The 23,902-nt window shown below is 40.4% G+C and overlaps 1 protein-coding gene across 1 annotated transcript; it reads left to right on the top strand.

Annotated features, from left to right (window-relative positions):
- The first annotated feature begins 1,368 nt into the window (after positions 1 to 1,368).
- LOC109466073 (TNF receptor-associated factor 2-like) lies at positions 1,369 to 23,024 on the top strand. Its single transcript, XM_019763675.1, has 13 exons — positions 1,369 to 1,474; positions 1,951 to 2,086; positions 2,427 to 2,600; positions 4,302 to 4,349; positions 4,844 to 4,943; positions 10,974 to 11,143; positions 11,348 to 11,423; positions 12,421 to 12,522; positions 19,132 to 19,296; positions 19,425 to 19,502; positions 19,953 to 20,039; positions 20,273 to 21,280; positions 21,608 to 23,024. The coding sequence occupies exons 6-13, from the start codon at positions 11,001 to 11,003 to the stop codon at positions 21,677 to 21,679; spliced, it is 1,731 nt and encodes a 576-aa protein (XP_019619234.1). The 5' UTR covers positions 1,369 to 1,474; positions 1,951 to 2,086; positions 2,427 to 2,600; positions 4,302 to 4,349; positions 4,844 to 4,943; positions 10,974 to 11,000; the 3' UTR covers positions 21,680 to 23,024.
- The last annotated feature ends 878 nt before the right edge of the window (positions 23,025 to 23,902 follow it).

Below are 23,902 nucleotides of genomic sequence, written 5' to 3' on the forward strand. Positions count from 1 at the left end.
CAAAACTGAAGAAAGGTTTTGAAAGGAAGGGAAACTAATCAGAGACAACATACGTAGAGAAGGCAAACATCTGTACATCCAAATCAAGTATACTTGTGAATGAAGTGAGAGTAACCTAAATATTCCATGCATGTTTGCAACCCTTGTGATTTCTAATGTCTGTGCGGCCATTAGATACAATGCAGGACCTCTATAACAACGTTTAAGAGCATTTTAAGTTTATCTGCAGTTACATTTACTTGTAATTCGGCTCTGTCCGGCTCATTTCCGCGCAATGGCTATTGGGAGTATTTACGCGCGTCTCGGACTTTCACGCGAGACCGAGAAAGGTCAAATTCAAATAACATTTGACAAAGGTCAAATTCAAATAACATTTGACCTTTACATGAAAACCTGAATGTCTAATCAATATAGAAACATATCCATGATAAGATATTTAATTCATCGTTCTATAGCATGACATTGCACGTTTCACCGGGTGTCATTCATAGTCAATCGACAGATTTAGAAAAAAAACATGAAAACCAACCTTCTTCCTTTTTATTAGGCCTTGTGGTTAACCTAGCTCACGGGGTACCTGCCGGATGAAGTTCTACTTCTTAGCTCCAAACCTTTCTCCAAAGCGAACGAGGCAACTTGTTTTGTTCACCGGAACATGTCGGGTTCTGGACTCGCGGGTAAGCCGTGTGGGGCATGCGTGCTGAGGGACGTCCCTGCAAGATATAAATAGCAATCAACGACATGGAATTGTACGACACAGCCAGGTGATTTCCGTTGTATCATGAGGTACTTTTGGCTCTACGAAGGTGTTTTCCGAGTGACCAAGTCGTCTTAAAACAGGAACTATGAGTCAAAGGCTTTCGAAACATCTGCTGTGTCTCAACTGACGTTTGGACGTCATGTCTTCATTGTATTCAATTGGTTTCAAGATGCCACGGTCAGTACTTTGTTGTTGCATCGTATCTATGATAGTTACTATGAAATGTTGGCCAATCACAGCACGCCACATGCACACGCCTTGTTCTTATGGCGTCCAGTGCAGTTGTTTTAGCTCGGAATGATTCCATCATGGCCGACAGAAAGTAGTACTACCAAATTTTCGCGTCCAAATAACTGAAAGGTTTTCAACTTACCAAGTTGACTATGATCTGATGTACGGATTAAGGAAAGATACTTCATGTATCTGCAATCTTTAAGTTCCAACGTCCCACTGATCTTTCTGCAGGGCGATGGCGGATAGCTATAAAACGTAATTACAGTGATGAAACCTGGTGCGTAACTCGTCTATCGCCATATTGTGGAAACGCCTAGCTCGGACGATGAAGCATGCGCCGAGAGTCATGGCCTTACCCTGCGGGTCACCTTCGCTTTGTGATTTCAGTAATTTGGTGGCCTGCCATTCAGTTTCTTTCACTGTTAGTTGTTTTCAAATATAACCGCCATGGCTGCAGAAATAACGGGTAAGTTAATGAAGGTAAGCTCACGATTGTGCATTTTATACGTTCACGAGTAACGTTATTTTAACTACTTAAATTAAAATAAATTACTTATAACTTAAAAATTATTATCAATAATAGCGACGTCGTTTTTACCCAACACTTTGATGAGTAACATTTTCGTTAACAATACGGTCGCTACTGTCAGTAGCACCAAGTAAAAGACACCATTCTAGTGGTACTTTACACTGGCAAACAGGAACTGTTTATTATCTTGGCCCCATGAAGTTTGTGTATACTCTTTGAGCGATGTCTTTAACTTTATTTTCTTGTAACTACCCGAGACTTAGTCGACGTCTGTTGTGTTTGAAACAAACTAGGTGACTCATTAGGTATTTTCCCAGCGTCAGGTTGTTTTTGGGCGGGTCGGTATCAGGAAAAAATCATGTGATATGTTTCGGGTCATAGTTAATTTGAGTAAGCATGCTAAATGTTAGCTTTATCAACCGTGTAGAATGAATAGCTGAGGCATGGCGTTTATCAGCGAGAAACACGGGAATGGTGGATAGACGACAATCTATGATGATGACGAGCTACGTTAACACAAATGGGACCGTGACCGTGCAACTTCATTATACGTCACAAAAGAGGTAGGTTTTGTGGTATGTCTAAAACCACCAGTGGCTTATTGCGACCGCCAGGACTAATGAATAATGATAGTTTATATATGTATTGTTTCTGGTGTTTCATGTTTTAATTTTTATATCATCAGTGGGCCAGCCGAAAGGTATAGCCATGTATGTGTTGCAGAAATGTACAGTTTGATTGATGCCACATTGAGCGTAGCCTCTACCAGAGTAGAAATCGGCCAAATCGAGAGATATGACATGCCAAGGGAGTTGCTCCGCTCTAGAGTACAGTTTGCCGCTCCCGAGAGCATGTTATCTCTCTATTTGGCCGATTTCTACTCTTTCCAACCATCTCCCGAAGCCTGCTGGTAGAGGCTACATTGAACGGTGACCCAATCGGCGGGGAACTCCGCGGGAAATTTCCCATTTTCGATCGGCCCACTCGGACGGCGCAGCAGAGTCCTGAACATTACAACAGTTACAACGGCTTGAGGAGGGACGGTACCGGTGTGGCACAATGTTCATATGAGTTCAGGTGAGTTATACCTCAGTTAATATGACTGGGCGAACCTGCCAAGGTAGCTACTGTTACTTATACCGCCTCTGTCTGTTTCAGTTTACTTCCGGGTTACAGTAAAGGCTATAATACTGTAGCTTGTGGTTGTGTGAGTGCTCCCATATGTATGTGAGCTTGATCTAATGTATGCAGGTCTATCAATATAAAGTCTCAGATATACATAGTGTTGTCCACATATTCAGTGCGTTTAATTGAGATCTGACACGCGAAGTTACTGTAACTGAGGGCATCGCGCACCGTACGCTCCAGGGGGCGTATGGCAAATCGAGTCCCTGAAGCTAAGCGAATTGTGCTTGAGTATACCATTCACTCCGTGCTCTGTCGTTCAGTGTTCAATCCGTCAACCATATTGCATTGGGCCTCCAGAGAATTAAGCCTGTCAGGAAGGTCCAAGTTGGCCACAGGTTCAGACTTGTTTCTGTCAGGCGCAGATGATGATGTCACTAGCCTGTGTGTGTCATTTATCCTATGTTTTAGCCACTTTCTACCATTGCTTTTTCATTCCGTGGCTGCAGATATAGATTATCGTTTTTTGCCTACCATCCAATCGGTTAGTTTAGCGTTTAGAGTATTTACATTAACTTCTAACCAAAATGTTTCTCTTAATTACGAGTATTATCATCGCCCGCTACAAACAAGTCTAAGTTGCATAGAACGATGATACAGGTAATGTCCCCCAACGTAAGGGAATTCCCCGTTGCACAGTGAGGTCACTCAGAGCAACTGACCTGTGATCAACAATAACAGTCAGAGGAATTTGCTATCTACCACGGTGACATGCCTTTGGCAACTCTGGACAAGGGAAAAGTACTGTCTGAGTCTGAAGGGAAAGTACACCGCTAATCTCAAAATAAAATAGCCTTCGGCTCTGCAGCAAGCTGCGGAAATCAACTTTCATTTTCAGTATGACGTGGAGGTGGGTAGGGCCAAAAGTTTTAGAACATTCTAGAACCCTCACCAGGGACTTTCCAATCTAATCCTGAATCAATGGATAGCTAGCGTGGGGACTTTCCACCTGTTGTGGGGCTTTCCGATGGTTGCGTGACCAGTCTTCCCAGGATGCAAGGCGTTGTTTGTACATGACCTTTACCCTTCTCGTGTTTCTACATTTTAAAAAGTATGGCGCAGCGACACTTTACTACATTGTACATAGCTTTACTTTTATGACCCAATTGAGGTATAATACATTTGTTAGCTGAGACTACATGTCTGGTGGTAAAAATCCAAACCTTCGATCGTCATTCCGACAGTAAGCGTTGACATATCCCCGCACCCCGGATCCCTGCACGGCAAACGATAGTTGATCGTATATATTTCAGCAGTAATAGCCTCCTTCGCAGACTTGTTGTTGGGTGGTGGCGAGAGTTTCGCCCCCACTCTCTCCCCGCAAAAGTCCCTCGGCGGCAAAAATTTTCCCTCTGTGGCATAACTCGCGTCGCTCACCGAACAAAATAACGCCGCCTCCCTACAAGTCTGCGAATGAAGCTAAGCAGCAAAGGGGCTTCTACAATTTTCCGGATTCCTACGTCCTTCAGGTTTGTACTCCCCATACTTTTCCTTAAAGTCACTTCATGTTTTATTTTCTATTGATATCAATGCTATAATACTAGCAACAGAAACTAATTACACAATATACCATGATCATTTTGTACCGTACAGGGCGTTGCGGTACTTCAGAGTTATGTCAAGAGGAGCAGACGACGCAAGGTTGGCAAGGGAAAATCATGAAAGACGCACTATGGCTTTTTAAGTACCACTTACAAACCTGGGAAGTCAATTGAATCTACACCTATAACGCAGATGCCAAATACCAGCCCTTACTATATCCAGGACGGCTAGTTAGATGTAGAGGACATGGGGCACATCTGAGCGACGGACAGACATCCATCACGTATTCAGTACTTACGTATACGTATTACCACTATGTACTGAATATGTCATGATTTTTATGATTTATTTGACAAAGTAGTAGAAAATTGGTTTATACATCACGCTTACTGCATATATTATATTTCTTAGATGATTAACAATGTAAGTTATTTTGATTTGAGAAACGTTTAATTTCATAGAGACGTGCACTGAATTTGAATGAAGTATGTAGTCATGTCACTTTTTCTATTGAGGCAAATTTCTGAATTTATAGTTATACTAAATAGTTTACCAATCGTCATAATGTAAAAAAAAATATTTCATGTTATCAGAAACTGGTCTTCGAGGAATCATTGCAGACCGACGCTGCAGACCAACTGTTTGAGGGGCATATTGGGAAGGAGTGACCTCACCTCTCGCAAAAAACTTGCGGTAAGATGAAAACGAGACATATATCGTTCCATAAGTGATTAATAGTTGACTGATATTTCACAGACCAGTAAAATACCGTGCTGATTGTACGTTCTTGATTTTTTTAGATTTCTAATCTTTCATTTTTTTAAACTTGCCTTGACGAGATTTATTCAAAGAACTGATATGATTGCAAAGTGTAAAACAGGTCTTTGTCACACATCCAGACAAGACTTCATACTTATTTTTTTTTCTTCAGTGTCGTATTTTGTATTTTACTGAATAACTCTTCTCCGATGCATTGAGCCAAGATCCCCATGAATAAAAAATGTATAACGGAAACGCATTTTTTAAAACCAAAATAGTCTCCAGAACTATCGTTCAGTGTACCGTATACTATATGCAGGGGGGTGTAATTGAACCTCGTTGCTGTATCGGACTCGGTCACTAGCCTGTACCCGGCTTCGGGAGGCGCCTTTAAAGACTAGAAATTGGCCAATTAGAGAGATAACATGCCGCGGAGTTGGTCCACTAGAAGAGTACAGTTTGCCGCACCCGGCAATTTCTACTCTTTCCAACCGCCTCCCGAAGCCTGGTAGAGGCTATCGATGATCACTTACTAAACAAAAAAAGTCCCGCCACTGGTCACATGTTGTCAGACCACGTGGTAGTCAGGATGAAAAAAAAAAATTAACTGAGCGGCCAAGCTGAGGAGGACCGTAGCGTGTGACGATTTTGAATACCACTTGACTCCCAGTCGCCCCAGAAGTGAAAGTAAGGTGACTAACCTTCAACTGTCGACGTATCGTGCCAGGTAAGGCCACCCCCCTACTCGTACAAATCGTACATTCAGATTTGTACATGTGCATGTACATGAAACCTGACTTCCGGGTTCAACTGCAGCACATGGTCGCCATGTGCAATTGAAAGTGTCTTTGTTGAACAAATGTAGACCCTTATGCTCACTGCTGGCCCAGAATAACAAATATTGAACCATGTTAGTAGTCGGAGAACACACACCAAATTTTATAAAGTCAATAATATAATCATAAACTTTGATATCGATTTTAAACAAATTTTCTGTAAAGTAAATTTTCTAGCCTTGCAGGAAGTTGAGGAACATTTACTTTGAGACTCTTACATGCCTGTTCACCGAAATCCCTATGGTTATCACACACCAGTATAATGTTTTTGGGAACTTGAATCAAATCATTAGGAACCTTGAGCAACTGCATGTACACTGTATTATTAAGGGCCATGTTGCTCCGAAACTGTGCCAGGCTGATTCATTAGGTTCCCTGTTCGAAGCAGCCTGTGTTTTCGGTAGCATCAAATGTCGATTTACCCCGGTGAGTACAAAGAACCTAGTCCCTAGACGCTATGTAGCGATACTATCATTGAAAATACGCTTTGTCATGCGATGCCTGAGCAAGTACCATGTATGTCTAAAATTAGGCAGAAGTGCAATGCTACATTAGATCTTTATCTCAGTGTTTTAAAAAGCGGGGGGTAACTTTTATGATAAAAAAGACGTAGACGTCGGTGATATACGCGCATAGTACGGTCAATTCAACAATCTTTCAGTTTCGAAAAGCTTGTCATCCGGTCTACTGATTCGGTACTCGGATGGCCGCCAGGGGGCGCGATCATATATGATTGAACAATTGAAAGTTGATATGATAGCCTGGAGTCCGGTAACCCAAGCTCCGGGTGGCTCCCTACAGGGCCGGCTGGATGTTGGGCGGCCGGCAAAAGCGATTTAATCAGGCTACGGCTTTGTAATTAGTAGCGGATTTTGTGTACTAGATTTTTGGGGAGCGAACTATTATTTTTTATATTAAGCTAACAAGGATGAACTCTAGGCCAGTGGTTTAAACCTCGAGCTCAAGACGTAGGGATAAGGGATGGTAGTGGATGGGAGTCTTCATTGCATACATTGTATATGATTTGGTGCAATTTTTATATGAAAGGCCTAAAGCAAGTGAATTTTATGACAGACTTCACATGTAATGCGATAGGGCGCAGACTCCAAACTCCGTGCTCTATGCAGAGCATAGGGTTTGGTGCCCATGTCCATTTCCGTAGCCCTTGGGCGACACACAGTTGTGCAAGGCACTACAGCAGGGGGCTAGTCCGCTGGTAGTGCTGTGTGTTTGACCTTCCCACACTCTTTCTCATATGTGACGAGTGCTAAGCAGAGAAAGAAGTGTGTACCATTTTTTAAAGTCTTTGGTATAACCCGGCCTGGGTTTGAACTCACGACCTCCCGGTTACAAAATGAACACTACTAAAAAAAAAAAAAAAAAAAAACAAGAGATGATACAAATGTACCTATATTGTGCTATGTTTACTAGGGTAAACCCATTGGTCACTGAAACAACTTTGAAAAATAATACCAGTGGGAACATCTCATGTATAAAAGGAATGAAATACATCACTGCATCAAGGTAAAAGACAAAACAATAGATTAGAGCCTTGTCTCTATATTTATCTACCACCCTCGTTCCCGGCATGGCAACAGACATCTTTGCCCATTCTCGGCATGTTGACCACTGTCAGAGGGCAGCAAAATTTTTTTTTTTTTTTTCAAAATCAGGTGCGCCATCATCCATAACAATTGCTTGCTGTGGACTAATAGTAATAATTAACGTTAATAGTCCTTTTTCTGACGGGATTTTCCACTATCTTTGACACGTTCTATGCTGCAACAATCCTCTCCGCTTCAAAACTTGAGACGCACGGCGTTGTACACTCTCCAAGCAGAGGTTGGTGGGGAAGATTGTTACCTTTCTATATATGGCCCGTTTTTTTCTGTTGCTACCCCTACCGTTACCTCTGCGGTTTGTCGCAGCTTCAGATCTTCTCCACCAACCTCTTCTTGGAGAGTAGGCGTTGTTGGCCATCAGTAGCCAGGTGCCGAGGTCGCTGGAATAAAGAAATGCTGGAATAAAAAAAGTTTGGCAAAAAAAGTTGCTTTCATTATGAAATCTACGTGGTCAAGGAGGTAGAACAAATGACACAGAGTATGGTATGGCGAATACTAGTAATCTAGTTGAAATTCATTTCTTTACATTTTCGTCTTTTTCATTAAATTTTGGCATTCTACGCCATTGGTATCGTTTTCCTTTTTTTTGCAATTTACGGTATATATTTATTTATTTATTTATTTATTTATTTATTTATGAAGATTTACCACATTTGTGGAAGGATTGACATAACAGGTGACTACCACCTTTTCAAAGATGTCAACCCCGAGACCAGGCTGTAAGGTTTGAACCACTCACACCGGGAAGGTCCCCTACTCTTTTCGATAAGTGCGGTGGGTTCTTTAACGTGCGTGGGGTGTGACTCTCCCAAACACGGGACCTCCATTTTACGTCCTATCCGAGGGACGTCCCTAGCCAAAGCTAGGTACTCATTTTCACCTGAGTGAAGTGAGGAAAGTCGTGTAAAGTACCTTTCCCAAGGGTACAACGTCGGGGCGCATGTTCGGACTTGTTCGGGTACGACCCGGAATCGAATTTGCTCATTTTGCAACTGTTTTGTACGATTTACAGTATGGTTGAAAACTTTTTTTTTGCCTTTCGCGCGCGGATGTCATCCGTAATCAAATCAACATAACCTTACGGCAATGCGCATGCGTGTCTGTTACTTCCGGAAGGTTGTTTTCGGCGCTCGTTGGATTTGGACATTCTATTGAGGAATGTTGTCCTAAGATAGGAGCGACTTCTGTATCTGGTTGTGATAAACCTAATGTATTAAGAGGTGAGGCTTGTAGTTTTCAAACTTTGAGCTTGTATTTTATATGTAACATATTATTGAGAGAGGCTACTTCCTGTCGCCATCTTGAAAAGGAAAAGAGCTAACTTACATGTACATGTACGTTAAAAAGGCTAGCATACCACCATGGTAAAAGCAAGGCGGTTTAAGCATAAACAACGACTTGCAGTTTATTTAACTATAAAAAAAATAGTGGCCACAACATTTCAGCAAGTTACTCAGTAAGTTGAGTTTTTAGAAAGTATCAGAAATTGTATACGTAGCCAAAAAAAATACCTTGCGTCAAACTCAAAGTCCACCATGCACCACGGACATGATGGAGATATGAACTGCAAGTGAAACCCAGCTCCTAGAGACCACGTCCAAATTAGACAGAAGACAAGGACAACAGCAACAACAGAAATATAGTTATAAAGGGATGATCATACTAGTTGTTGAAAGAAAGTTATTTAGTAGTAGTTATGTTCATAATTTTGTCCTCTAAAAATCCAAAATGTCTAAGGGAGGGTCAAGGTTCATTTTTTCTACAGTAGTCCGAGTCCAAGATGGCGATGAAGTGGTAAGGAGGTTCACAAATAAGAATGCCCATGCCTAGTGTGAATGCCCTCTAGAAATGCAAACAAGATACAATTGTCCTCCAGATGTAAATGTATGTAAAATATCTAGAGGACTATGAAGTAAGTAATATAATAAAGTCAAGTCAAACTTCATTGTGCAACAATTGCATTGGGTACAATATATGGCAAATAACACTTAATAACACCAAAAACAAGAGCTCATTTACCTCATACCTTCATCATGTATGAGTTTGGGTTGTCAGAAATGTGCCGTTGTATATAATTTGACCAGGAAGATTAAATCCTTGGTTTGACTTTTATTTTGCTGGTATATTAACCAAAGCATGTGAGTGGTTCCAAACAGTACGAGCATCTGGTCGCCTGAACTACCTAGGAACTAGAATAGTGGTGCCATCTAACCGTACAAACATCTGTCTCACCCCCTCCCTCAGGGGGTTTGAACGTCTGAACACTGAAAAATCAAGACCATAGCATGTCCACAGTGAGATATCATACCCATGTACCCAACTGCAGTACCTTACAAATCTGCTGGAGTACCCAAAATTGACCTTGACCTTCCTTTTCCCAAGCTCATCCTACCTACCAAATATCATAAAGATACATACATCACACCCCAAGTTATAGCCAATTACAAAATCATCAACCCCTATGTATGGTGTAGGTAAACTTAAAACCTTCTGATGAAGGTAATAGAAGTGAGGGATCCAAAATGCACCACCACATGTAATGCTAGTGCAGCTGTAACTGTGAGATTGCTTATATCTTTTAAAACTTCAGAAGGTTTTTAACTGAAATGAATTAGAAGAGGGCCTGCAAGCCCTTTTTCGTAAGGCGTAATCAGGCCGTTTTAGACTTCGTAATTCGTAGGCAGCCTCCACAAAAATCAACGTAATTCGTAATAGGACATTAGCCGCAAACCGTAAAGTCGTAATCAGCTCTGAGACTTTAACGTAATTAGTAATAGGCGGCGAAAGTTTTGCGTAATTCGTAATCACTACCCCCCCTTGCAGGCCCTCTTAGAAGAACCAATGAGGACAAACTAATCAGGTCTTTTATCCAATATCACATTATCAGTTAGATACTAGAAAGTTCAGGTGAATTGAAATTTCCATAATAAGATATAATGCTGACTAAAAAGAGGAAGCCCAGGTATGTTGTCAAGTGGCAAATAATGGGAGAACTGAGAAGAAGAACTTCAAAAAGAGGAAGAGCAAGGAGAACCGTACCAACATCTGGAATCCCATAGTATGGGATTCCATATAGAATTATACCATGTGGGATCCTGTGATCATGAGATGTAAATGATCATATATTGAAATTAAAATATCATGAATTTTTTTCATAATGAGGCCTTTTGTGTGTTGCATGTTGTTTTGTTCCTCTTGCTCTTCCTCTTTTTGAAGTTCTTCTCAGTTCTCCAATAATTATTTGCCATTTGACAAATACATGTACCTGGGCTTCCTCTTTCTAGTCAGCATTTTTATTTGAAAATACTGTACAGACCTGAGTATGTGACTGTTAGTGTTAGGTAGTATGTATACAAATTGTACTAATTTGTATTGTCTCGCAAAAGGTTGTGCTGTGTTTTCTTTTTTTTTTCAGCAGTGTTTTGAAAACTTTTCTTAAGAAGTTTTCTTAAGGAATTCTCAGGGTCAGGGATTCATTTGAAAAACAATTGTCACTTTCCTTGCAGGTTTGTTAGATATTCTGGTAACACAAGATGCCTGGATATTCACGTGAAATCTTTGAAGTCAGGATAGAAGACAAGTACCTGTGCTCATCATGCCGCCTTGTTCTCCGGGAACCCCTCCAGACATACTGCGGACATCGATATTGCAAGTCGTGCTTGGATGAAATCTTCAAGTACGTTAACATCACAATAAGAAATGTGATCGTCCATGGACCCACCCATTTGAACAGGAATCTATCGTAATGCTTGGAGTATCAGTAGTTTTTGAGTGTTAAAATTGAGTATGATTGACATTTGACTTTATATCAACTATTTACTCCAACAACTTCTTTTTTGTGTGTTTTACATGTAACTCAAATTGATATTTTCTGTTGCAGCCTTCCTAGTGTTCAGATGTGCAAACAATGTCCACAGGATATGCAGTCAGAAGACTCTGTACTAAAGAGAGATCAGGTACTACAACTTGTATAAGATGATACAGAATGGAGGGAATTCAAAGTAGTTACAAGGGCAGTTTGTACACAAAAGTTTGAAAAGAAAGACAGACTGTACTACTATATGTTTTTGTAGACCAAGACAATGTGATTATCTCTTAAAACATGCTAGACATGTACAGGTATTAAGAAAAATGTTTATTGTACTAATTGTTACAACTCCACCTCTTTGAATCTGATGTGTGCACTGTAAAGCCCTGCAATAGTAGTATTGTTGTATCGAGATGTGTGTGTACATACTAGTTGGGCTTCAGTATTTTCAGTTGACATTAACTGTTTCTTTTTCAGTCAGAAAAGTTAAAATGAAATAAGTGTTGCCTTGATGACCACAGAATGGAGAACATCAACATCGTGTCTAGGAAATGTACAAAGTCACATAAAGTATAGTGTCAGTAGCTGTTGGAAACAACTTACCTCAAAGTCGGGCGTGAATGAAAACATATCCTAAGCTAAAGTATCGAATATACATGTACAATGTATAACAATGGTGGCATCACAGCAAGACAGGTGGTCAAAGCAAAGCAGTCAACACTCCTGATATTGAAGAACACGCCTTTGTAAACTTAATGTACATCTTCACATGGAAAATTTTACCATTCAAGCTTAAAGGTATGTATTTTAATAATGATATCAGATCCATGGTACTGCAAGCAACCATTGCAGATGCAGACATTAGCCTGATAAAGCACATCCAAAGGTGGTACATGTAGGTAATGATAAAAGGCTGCAAAATAATTATTTTTGGGGTTTCTACCCTGTTTCAGTGTCTTTAAAGGACTGTGTTTTCTTATTACTAGTAGACTTATGGCATAACCTGTTGATATATTGTGAAATAAACCTTTATTTTGGTACCAGATTCTTGAATACCTTCATGTACTGCCTTTAGTTGTTGTTTACATGTTACTTCTATTTCTTCACAGTCATGACACTTGTATTATGTTTTAATTTAAATCAAGGCATTTCCGGACAGAGCTATCAAGCGAGACATTGGTGATCTGCCTGTTAAGTGTCTAAATGCAGGTCTGTGTGAGTGGAAAGGGAAGGCGGAGCAATTTGATGTAAGTACATGTACTTTAAAGATTCAAAAGCAAATGACACTAATGTGTTCTGCATGCAGGTGAAAAGGTACGTTCTGTATTCTGTGACTATTAGTGGTACTAAACCTTAATTAGGTATGATAACTGCATAGGCTTGGACCTTTACCCTGATAACAAAGTTTAAACAGTATCAGGAAGAATATCTTCCTACAACTTACTTAATGCATGAAAACAAAGATTGCAGATGAAATATCTAGAAACCTACTTTATTTCAGAGGTGAAAGAGTCTCTAGAAACCTTCAATATATAGCTGGTAAAATATCTAGAAACCTTTAAATTTAATTTTGCAAAAGAAAGGATTTGACACTTTTGGCTACTCATCAAGTTTCAACATGTATATAGAATACAACTTGATTTGGGAACAAAAGATTTCTGATATGGATTCTTTAAGCATTTTCTGTAGTTTTTCATGAAACTGACAGAAGGTTTCTACAGAACAAGGGGAGTCACTTTTTCATTCACCTACTCAGAGCTATCCTACAGCTTGCATCATGCCTTGGTTCAGTTCTGCTAAATCTGGCTCTCTTTTGCACTTTCTGTCCTCTAACCAGCAGTCAGCCATCAGAGAATTGCCCAAATGATTTCATTAGGTAAAGCTGATTGGCTTGTGCCAATGAACTTTATAACCTCCTTGCTTTCTTGCAAAAAATGTGAACATTTTACCATCCTGCATGTCTGCCATGTAGAAATTTGTAATATGGGCACTGTTGTACGTGTGCCAAATAAGCATTGGTCCACCTATTTACCGTAATACACAGAGAAGAGGGTGAAATCTACCAGAATACACCTGCTATGATGAGTTAACATCAAAGTTGCTATATTTTGGCTCAAGATAACACATACGTGGCCCATGTAACAAGAAATCACTAGAATTTAGAAATTTCTGACTGGCATTCAGTTGCCAGTCGCCATGTTTGTTTTCATTGTGTTTGTTTAGCAGGGTCACAATGAGAATTTAGCTAGATGTTAAATTTACCAAAACATAGAATGCTTTGACACATTAACATAACAGGTTGCTGCATTATGGCATGAAATAAAGTATATATGATCCTGGGAACATGAAATCATTAAAATTTCCTCCCACTGCCTGCCACCAGTGGAAAGTGTGTAGACTTTCCCAGCAGAGTCATATTCTGGTACATTTCATCCTCATTTATAATATTGTGTGTTTTGTTGTATTCTGGTAAATAGGCAGACCCAAATAATGCTTACTCACAAGGTAAGCTCCTTAATATCTGTACACAAGATTGCAAAAGTGGGTCTGTTTTAAAAACAGAGCAGAACCAAGGTACATGTTACCGGTATGTACATGTATGCCATAGGATGGCTCAGCATAGGAGAATGCTAGGTTGTGTTCCAAACTTTCTGACAGCCTGTGATATTGTAGGTACATAAACATGGAGAGGAAAACTACGCATTGTCTAATGTCTACTCATAGTAAATTTTTTTATAACTTCCTCAAGCTCCATCTGTTAATTTCTGTAGATCTAGATCAACTACTAAGTACTTTTGACTTGTACTACCATAAAATCATTTAGTCAATTAGTTTGCAGTACAGAGCTTGAAATACTGGATGCATAGGTTGTGCATGCACCTTTGTGCACCCAAAACTATTTTTTAGCTTTGCACATTTTTGAATCATTGACCATTATGTCAGTACTCAAAGTAGGGTTATGTACAACAAAATAATTATTGCACATTATTATACAAAATATTCTTGACATTACTAGTTCTGAAGCTCTGAAGAAATGCATAAAGATTTGTAATTAGGTTTTGCTGACATTCTACAATTATGAGATAAGGTGCACTGGTCAAAAACTGTATTTCAAGCCTTGCTACAGCAGACAGCATCATTGTGGTAGGACTCTAACATGAACACTTTCAGCACAGTGGTACCATGGACAATTCTGGTGTTGCTCATGATGCTCCAGGGCTCTCCCTTAAAGCAATGGAATAATCAATGGTGCTTCTCCACTTTTTTATGATCTTGCAATACCTTGTCAATTTTCAACTTCAAGCATTTTTGCAAAAATTTCACTGTTACTTGCCAAATTTCCCTTCTTGGACTAACTACTGTGACAGCACCACCTAGCTCTAATTTTCTGGGGAAAGCCCTGGCCATTGGTGCTTGTAACTTGGTGGCCATTTCCAGTCATGGGCATTTGCTTGATATGATACACACTCTTACAGCATTCCAGTGACTCACTGACATTGGGAAAGTCATGCTGAATACTTACTGCCAATGGAAGGTGCAATGATTGTTGATGGGTAGGACGAGAAAGGGTTGCTGCGAGTCTTTCGAACAACATTTCGCTTCCATCCATCATTGGCAAGATCCTTGGCAAAAAGTCTTCACTGCCTCATAATGCTTCTTATACTAGGATACCTCCAGAGTGCACACCAAGAGTTGGGGCAGTTGCCAACTGGCAAAGTCACAGTGACAGCTTCAAGAAATGTCTCTAACAGCTCAGTCGAGAACCTCACAAATAATTTTAATCCAGTTTATAAATGTCAAGAGATTCTCACTACAAGTTCCTGAGGATTTGATGTCCTAAACTTAGTCGTTTCTCTGACGTGATCTCAGAATCCAATTTCCGTGAAGGCATAACAGTTGGATTAAGGGGCGATAGAGAAACATCATCAGTGTTCCCAGGGACCAGTGGAGGAAAAGCTGCATCCAGGTGCATCATCTTCACAACCATGACAGTATGGGCTTCACAAGGAGCTGTCAGTGGTACCATGAGCAGAAGGCAAGAGGCTTCTAGCAGATGAGCCGCCAGTGGTACCATGAGCAGAAGGCAGTGGCTTCACAATGAGGTACCAGCACTGGTCCTATGGGCAGACAACAAGGGGCTACAAGATGAGTGGTACCATGAGCAGAATTAAGGCACTGGCTTCACACAATGAGCTACCAGAGGTCCCATGGGCAGAAGGCAAGGGGCTACAAGATGAGCAATGAGTGGTACCATGAGCAGAAGGCACTGGCTTCACAATGAGCTGCCAGTCAGTGGTACCATGAGCAGAAGGCACTGGCTTCACAATGAGCTGCCATTCAGTGGTACCATGAGCAGAAGGCACTGGCTTAGCTTCGCACACTGACCTACCAGTGGTCCCATGTAATCTCCAAGCAGATCTTTTGGTGGGGGTAAGACAGTATCAAATTGGCCAGTCTGTATCCATTTCCCCACCCAAGAGATCTTGGGTCACCATGGGCAGAAGGCAAGGGGCTTGAAGATGAGCTGCCAGTGGTAAGCTGTTCAAGGCAAGAGTTCTCTCATGCAAGAAATGAGCCAAAGGAAAATGCTTCATGCTCCAAGCTGCAAAGACAACCTGAAACTGATGATCAAGAGACTCAACACTCCAGATGCTGCCCTTAACCAACCTGATTGCTGCACGCTGATCAGCTGAGGCATCAACTGTGGTGACTGTGGCTGCAGCACCATTGCTGACGACAGCACACTGCCATGCTGTACAGTAAGGGAGTTTCACAGGTTTTGTGTGCATTCTACAGTGTGGATGCCAGTATGGTTTTTATGTACACTTGGTGTTTGGTATCTTAAAACAAAACATCTTGTGGAGCATGATCACCTACAATGTATCAAGTTGTTGGGCTAGTCCAGATCTGCTACTGGTGATGAAATATAACTGTTAATGTTGTCTTTCCTTGGCCAAATAGTACATTGGTCCATTACTAGGAATGCTATGAAGCAGTCGAGGTCTCGAGAATGTACTGAGCTCGTATGTCTACCTTGGTCCTGGTTGTGTAGGAGACCTGTGGGGTATCATCTGACGTCTTGTTCTGGTACAGTCATGGTATACTGTGCTTACATAATGTATTTCAGAGGAGTCCTGTTGTAAGTGGTTGTACAACAGTGACAAACCCATTGTATATGTTATACTCATCCAGAAGAAAGGGAAAGTTTGGTGGTTGCATCTTCTCTCTTTTGGCAGCTTTAAATTTATCAAACATAATTTTTTTGGCAACAAAAGTCCTCAGTAAATTTGTGACTTTTCCTATTCACCCTTGTTCGTCACGGAGGGAGTCAAATCTTCAATGTAGAGAAGGCTAATATTTGTGAGAAAATAGAGGATGTTTCCTTTCCTAATGTCACAGATGATGTTCAGTGGCTTTAATTTTTTTAATATGATCATGGTAATGATTTATGTTTTTGAAGAAAGGAAAAAATGAATTGAAACAAAAATTAGGATTGGTTAATTTTTGGCACAGGAATTCCTCTACTAAAATAATGGGAAGGAAGTATTCTTGCAAACATTACTTTTTACTTCTGTAGCATATTCAAAGACAAAAAAGATAGAAAAAGAAGAAACAAAATGTTCATAAGTTTTGCTTTCCTTCCATATTTCTGGTTTTCTACATGTGTCCTGAAGCATGAAATGATCTTACTGTGTCCTTTCACCATTTCATGTAATTAGGGTCTTTCCTGTATGCAACAGTTGTAATAGTAATACTTGTACCAGAAAGAAAGAACATGAAAAATGAAGTGCCCTCCTTGCAGCAAAATTTTTCTACAGGATATGCCAGCTTGTTATTTGCAGTTTCAAAGAAAGCTGTTAGAGACTCAAAATCTTTTCACTTTTGCCAGAGACCAATCTTACCCAGAATCCAAAAATATTGATTAGGCCTGGGAACAGTAATGTTGTGTTTCCCAACCGACCCCAGCAAAAATCAGCCAATCCTACCCTTTTATTGGATTGACTGCTGGTAAGGACATGAATAAAATTTTTGATCTGACATCTGAATTTCAAACCATCTGAATAGTCTAAAACATCATTGCATTTTCAGAAGTTTTTTCTTCAGTAAATCAGGTGAAATATTCGTTAACAAGCAAACAGGTGGACAGGTCCTTGTGACATTCCTGATGCATTGTTAAAATTTATTTGTTAGCTCATTTTGACTCTTAAATTGAGTCCCAACTTACTGATACTAGTTTTTTTGAGGACTGAAACCAGAAACACAACATTAACTTTCCTGGGCCTTATACCTTTTTTGTAATCTTAAAATAAACAAACTAACTAGCTGACATTATAAAACAAGTAGTTCAAGAAGGTGACAATCCAAAACAGACGTCTTCTGTACTACAAAATGTATGTATCAAAGAAAAGATGCCAGGCTGGTCGGGGGGGGGGTGATATAACTAGCTGTCCATGAGATCTGCCTGAAATATAAAGAGCATCTTGATAACAAAGAAAGATGAAAAAGTGACATTACTTTAAAGGCAATTGAGGGTCAAAAAATTCTGAGATGTGCAATTTACATTCTGAATTAAAACTTCAAATGTTTTTTGTCCACAACCAACAAACCAACCATGACAATATCAAAAAGATTGTGAGAACACTCAAAAAGTCTTTCCTGTACTGTATTATTGGCTATCTTGATTCACACAGCCTTACCAGAACCTTGCTTCTTTACAATAACTGTCAGAGGGCTAAAAATTATTTTTGCCATCACTTCGTTGACTTACTAGTAGCACTATCCTGTGCCAGCTCTATTCTACCTAGCTATCTAAGTGGTAGGAAAACAAATTATCTATGATCCAACATCCTAATAGTCGTCTTGTCTGCACGAGTGATGTCAGGACATATTAAGTGTCTATTGTTTGCTTCAGGATACAATAACACAAAATATGCCTGGCCTTCAACGACACTTACACTGCCAGGGTTATACTAACTACTGGGATAACAGACATAATGATGAAGGGAACTTAATGATGAAAAAGTTCTCGTAGAATTTACAGTTGTAGGAAGCAAGCCTAACCTTCAGATGTCATGCATGTTCTAGCCATTTAGATTGTACTTGAACTTCTTTTTAGTCAATAATGCATTGTGTAGAGACATCCAAGTTTTGAACATTTCCGTTTGGGTGAAGCTTTCTCACAGTAATCAAAGCCCATATACAGTATTAATTTTATAAATGCTTGCCTTCAGTTCAGCAGTATGCTTATGAGCTTATCATAATCTTCTACTAACTTTGTTAATCTTTTAGGCAGCAGTAGAAACTAACACATGTAGCTTGTTTATTATTTGCGCTCTTTAAGTTTTATATTGCCTAAGATTTTGCTTATCCTATTAGCAACTGAATTCTAATATTGTCTTGGCTTCTAAAGGTTGTTCAGTTGAAATGTCCATCAAGCTATCACATCCACAAAGGGAGTTTCTTCCTAATGTAAAAGTTAAGTCTGGCCAAGGAACCATCTTTAGTTTAAGAATGTAACATTAACCATTCAGACAAAAATTTGGAAACTTGATTCCAGTCAATCATATCTCTGTGAATACTTCATTGTGGTATACATCATTGGAAAAATGAATCAGACGTATTCCTCTCTATTTTTGCATTGTTAACTCTGGCTCAATGTAATGGTCAATTAATTGGTACCAAATACATGTTTGTGTAGTACAAGTCAAGTTCCAAAGTAGTACTGGTAGCAAAGATATTATTAATCAAATCAAGTTTCCAAACTTTTTGTGTTGAGTGTATACACGTGTTAAAGAAACTGTGTACCATCATCCACATTTAAAAAAAGAAAAAATTGTGTTTTCTTCAATGTCCAGGCACACCAGGAGACCTGTGAGTTTGGCCTGATTCCATGCCCAAAGCAAGGCTGTGGCAAACAGGTGATGCGTATGGACCTTGCTGCACATCTGGAAAAGGAGTGTGCTGTCAGACAGGTCAAGTGCAAGTACTGTGCACAAGAAATACTGCTAAAGGAGGAAAAGGTAACATTTCAGGACTCTCATTGATTTAGGATTGTCCAGTGAAGTGTGCAGTGTCCTAGCTGTTTTTTTTAATTCTTTAGTCATACAGATACATGATCTTGAGTTTCTATACCTCTTTCTTTACCCAGGACCATCATGCTTTCATATGCCCTCAAGTTCCAGTAAATTGTGAGTTTTGTGGGAAGAAGAAGATACCAAGGGCTCAGGTATGTTGAATAGCTCAATCCAGTTTTAATTACATAGTATGAAAAGCTATCCATCTGCCTAGGGTAAAATTCCATTGACAAATTTGAATGATCGTAATTAAGATCAATAATACCATTCCAAGACAGTACGTTTGGATACTATTACTAGTCGTCATTGGTTTGTTACTCCTCAATTTTATAATCCAATTTCTAGTGTGCAATGAACAAAGCCCAACTTCTGTTTAAGTCATGAAAAATTGTTAACATAACTTGGATTAGTGTATTTTTAACAATTGGAAAGCCAAATATGTATAAGCAAATGTGTGTTTCAGGTCTTTCCTGCTTGCAGTATTAGTATTTTGATAATTAGCATACAGAATAATGTCAGTAATATGATTGTACTCTTATTTGTTAGGAATCATATTATGTCCCTTGTTCACACCTACATTCAGTGACATGTCTTTCCTATAGATGAAGCAGCATCTGGATGAAAACACTGGGGATTGTAAAAGGCTGAAGGTTTCCTGCACTTTTGCTAAAGTCGGATGTCCCTCAAAGGTTTGTTTTAAAATTACAAGATTTCACTGTGGTTTGTAAATGTATGGAAGGACAGAACTTGTTATCATGGTACAATGCTAGAATATGCAATTACACTGAGAATGAATTATAATGTGACAAGTTATTAATTGCAGCACCACATGTGCAAAATTTCCTCTTCATTATGGGTGATGTGTTTTTGTTTTCTTTTTGTCGATGCTGTTTTTTTTCTAACTTGTTGATAACTGTCATAGCTGGAACGGGAGAAACTGAATGACCACATTGCCAAGCACCATGTGGATCACCTGAATCACCTCCTGGACAAGCACCTGACCCTCCTGGAGGAGTTCACCGTCCTGAAACAGAGTGGGCAGGGGCAACACATGCAGCAGGCAGTCAGCAAGATGGATGCAGACATGAAGGCTCTGTTTGATAGAATTGCTGCCATGGAAAACTTGGCTGCACAGCAAGGCTCAGGAGTAGGCTCAGGCTCGGGGTCATCAGAGGTAACTAAAATGCTTGAAAATCGCTTGCAGCAGATGGCTAGTAAGCAGGAAGAGATGAGGCATAAGTATGTAGCTATGGAAACTAGGGTTGCAACTTTTGAGGGCATCGTTGCTGTCCTCAATCGTGAGATTGAGAAGTGTTCGGCTACCATCGAGGCATACGAGCGGCAGCGACGCCAGGACCGAGAGATCATAGAGTCCCTTGAGCGCAAGATGAAGTCTCAAGAGCGAATCATCGCGCTGAAAGACGTGGCCCTCGCCGAGCAGGATCTCCGTATCACATCCCTGGAGATGACTTCCTATGACGCCACCCTACTGTGGAAGATCCAAGACTTCACCAGGAAGCGCCATGATGCCATCACTGGTAAGACCACCTCAATCTACTCCCCTTGCTTCTACACCAGCCGTACAGGGTACAAGATGTGTGCTCGCATCTACCTGAACGGAGACGGGATGGGGAAGGGCAGTCACATCAGCCTGTTCTTCGTCCTGATGAGGGGACACTTCGATGGGCTGCTCCGCTGGCCGTTCCGTCAGAAGGTGACCTTCATGCTGCTGGATCAGAACAACCGAGAGCACGTCATTGACGCGTTCCGCCCTGACCCAACCAGCTCGTCCTTCAAGCGTCCAACAAGTGATATGAACATCGCCAGCGGCTGTCCGCTGTTCATGCCGCTCAGTCAGTTGGAGAGCACACGCCATGCCTATGTCCGCGATGATGCAATCTTCCTAAAAATCATCGTGGACACGTCGGATTTAAACTAAGGGCTGCCACCTTGCCACATCCGAGGGGGATGGACAGAGAGAGAGGTACACAGCTGGCCTGTTCGGCCAAGTTGCTCAGGGCAGAAACATCAGAAATGTACAGTATGTGCATCATACAGATGCCAATGAAGATCTGCAATGCAGAAGTAGGCTTCTGTATCAAGCAGATCAGTGGTTACATGAAGCAGCAGCCAAAACAGGTTGTCTGTAATTTTGAAGGTGTTGGCCATGGGTTGGTCAAATCCATCAGTGATGTTTCGTTCAGGCCCTGGCAATCGTTTTTATGTACGTTTCTCTCTCTGTCCATCCCCCTCGGATGTGGCAGCTCACAGGTGGCAGAAATCTCACACCACCAGGCATCTCGATATAGAACGAAGAAGAAATGCGTAAAACTTGTAAGGAAATGTTTATTTCGTAACTGTGCAATGCACTCTGTCAAAGAGTGTCAGCATCATCGTGATGCTTTTCACCACTCCAAAGACAGCTATGCAAATTTATCAACGTGGTATAAAGAAAATATAGGCACTTTTATCATCTTGGGGATACCTCCATTCCCTAATTACAGTCCAACACCAACAAAACATAAATTATGCGTTACACTTTTAGCAGAATATAGCTGTGTAAGGCAACATATTACATCAAGCGGCAATGTTTACTCAATTAAAGAGCTGTATGAATTGCAATGTATGTTCATAAGATGACATTAGAGTCCGTAAAGTAACAGTATAGCATGGATAGAACAGTATCTTGCATGTTATACTGTTCCTTTAAGGACTTTCTTCTTATGGACACACAAGCTACATTGTATTTTTTGTTGAGTTTGCATTTTAGTTTGACGAAATCTGTTGCTTTGCATTGGCACATTCTGCTGCCAGACCAGGTTTCATTCTTGTTAAACAGATTTTTTTGGAAGTGCTTCAAAAGAAGTTGTTAAACTAAGAATGGCATTGGCCTGGATAGATGGTACTATGTGAGGTGCGTCCCCGTCGCGGTACCGGTAATATCCTGCCGTTCTGATAGGGCTTGACTATCCGCCATCTTTCCTTTCCAGTAATGACCAAAGTCATCCAAAGTAGTACCTTCCTAGGCTATTAACTGTAACAGCCATGAAGTTAAACTCACTTAAACCCTTATTCAAACTTTAGTAGGAAAATTGTGAGGTGAAGAGACAAAATGTAAAGAGACAAAAATCCCTCTCCTTTCTCCAAGACCTGTAGGATGGTCAGCATAGCGGAACCTCACCAACTTTAATGTCTAACAGTAGTAGGAAAGAAACACCCCTACTCCTAAGTGTGGGGTCATGTGGTGTAACCGTAGTGTTCGGCTCAGACCCAAGAGGTTCCGGGTTCGAATCCTGCCCAATGCCACCGATCTTGTGCCCTTGGGAAAGGCACTTTACACAAATTTCCTCACTTCACTCAGGTGTAAATGAGTACCTAGCTTCTGTTAGGGACGTCCCTCGGATAGGACGTTAAATAGAGGTCCCGTGTTTGGGAGAGCCACACCCTACGCACGTTAAAGAACCCACCGCACTTATTGACAAAGGTATGGGACCATCCTGGTGTGAGTGGTTCAACCCTTACAGTCCTGGGGTCGTATTGAGGTAACCCGAGTTAGCGCCGAATGGCAGCCGCTCCAGACCCTTGCGATTAAGCCCCAATACATGTAATTGTAAGCTACTCACAATTCAGCCCTTGGCTGGGAAAAGAGAGTAGCTGGCCCACCCAATACAGTACAAATACAAAAAATACATGTAACCAGATTTATGATGTTATAATCATACTATGTATGTCCATTGGAAATGTAAGGTACTTTTACAATGGATGGAAGGAGGTATTCCCAATGGGAAAATAAATTGTCCATTTTGCTAGGATTAGATATATGAGGATGATGCCACTTTTTTGTGGTGTTCCTACACTCATGTATCAATATAAAAGAATGGATCTTCTAAACAGCACAAGAAAAATTGTTATGGAAAGGAATACTTCCAGACAAAAGGCATGATGTTTACTTTGAAGGGAAAAACTAAGGAAAGAAAAGACCTTAAGCTTCACCTCTGTTCTGTTGTGAATCTATACACACTGTCAAGCTAGTTTGGAGTTGAACAGTGGTGGATCTGATCAGATGCCTGTTGGTGTGACATTTCTTCCACCTGTTGAGTCCACTGTTTTGGGCATGGCTACCGCCGGAAGTAGGCATTGCTGTTAGTATTATTAACAAGCAAGCTCTCAAGGCATCAGAAAGTTAACAACACGTTGCACAAGAAGATAGGAATTCATGATGATATCACAACAGTCTACAATACAAAGATTCTTTCCTCTTCAAGCCTGCAACAGCTCTACATGAGAATGGTACCAAACAAATGGTACAACTACAAGTACAACTGCTACTCAAGCGTGAACTCAAGAGTTTACAAAAAAACATTAAAAAATGTCCTCTCTCCTTTATCATTTGTAATGGAGAAGCTAAACATAGATCATCATCAATGATCATGAAAGGACATATTGATATCATTATACAAAATATAAAAATAGAACTATTGTAATCTGGCCCTGCTTTATTGATGATTGTAATTAATGTCAAAGAATGATTGATTGTAAAACCATACTGTAA

This window comes from Branchiostoma belcheri, unplaced genomic scaffold, assembly GCF_001625305.1.
Source record: "Branchiostoma belcheri isolate BF01 breed outbred unplaced genomic scaffold, Haploidv18h27 scaffold16, whole genome shotgun sequence".
In the NCBI taxonomy this organism is placed as follows: domain Eukaryota; kingdom Metazoa; phylum Chordata; class Leptocardii; order Amphioxiformes; family Branchiostomatidae; genus Branchiostoma; species Branchiostoma belcheri.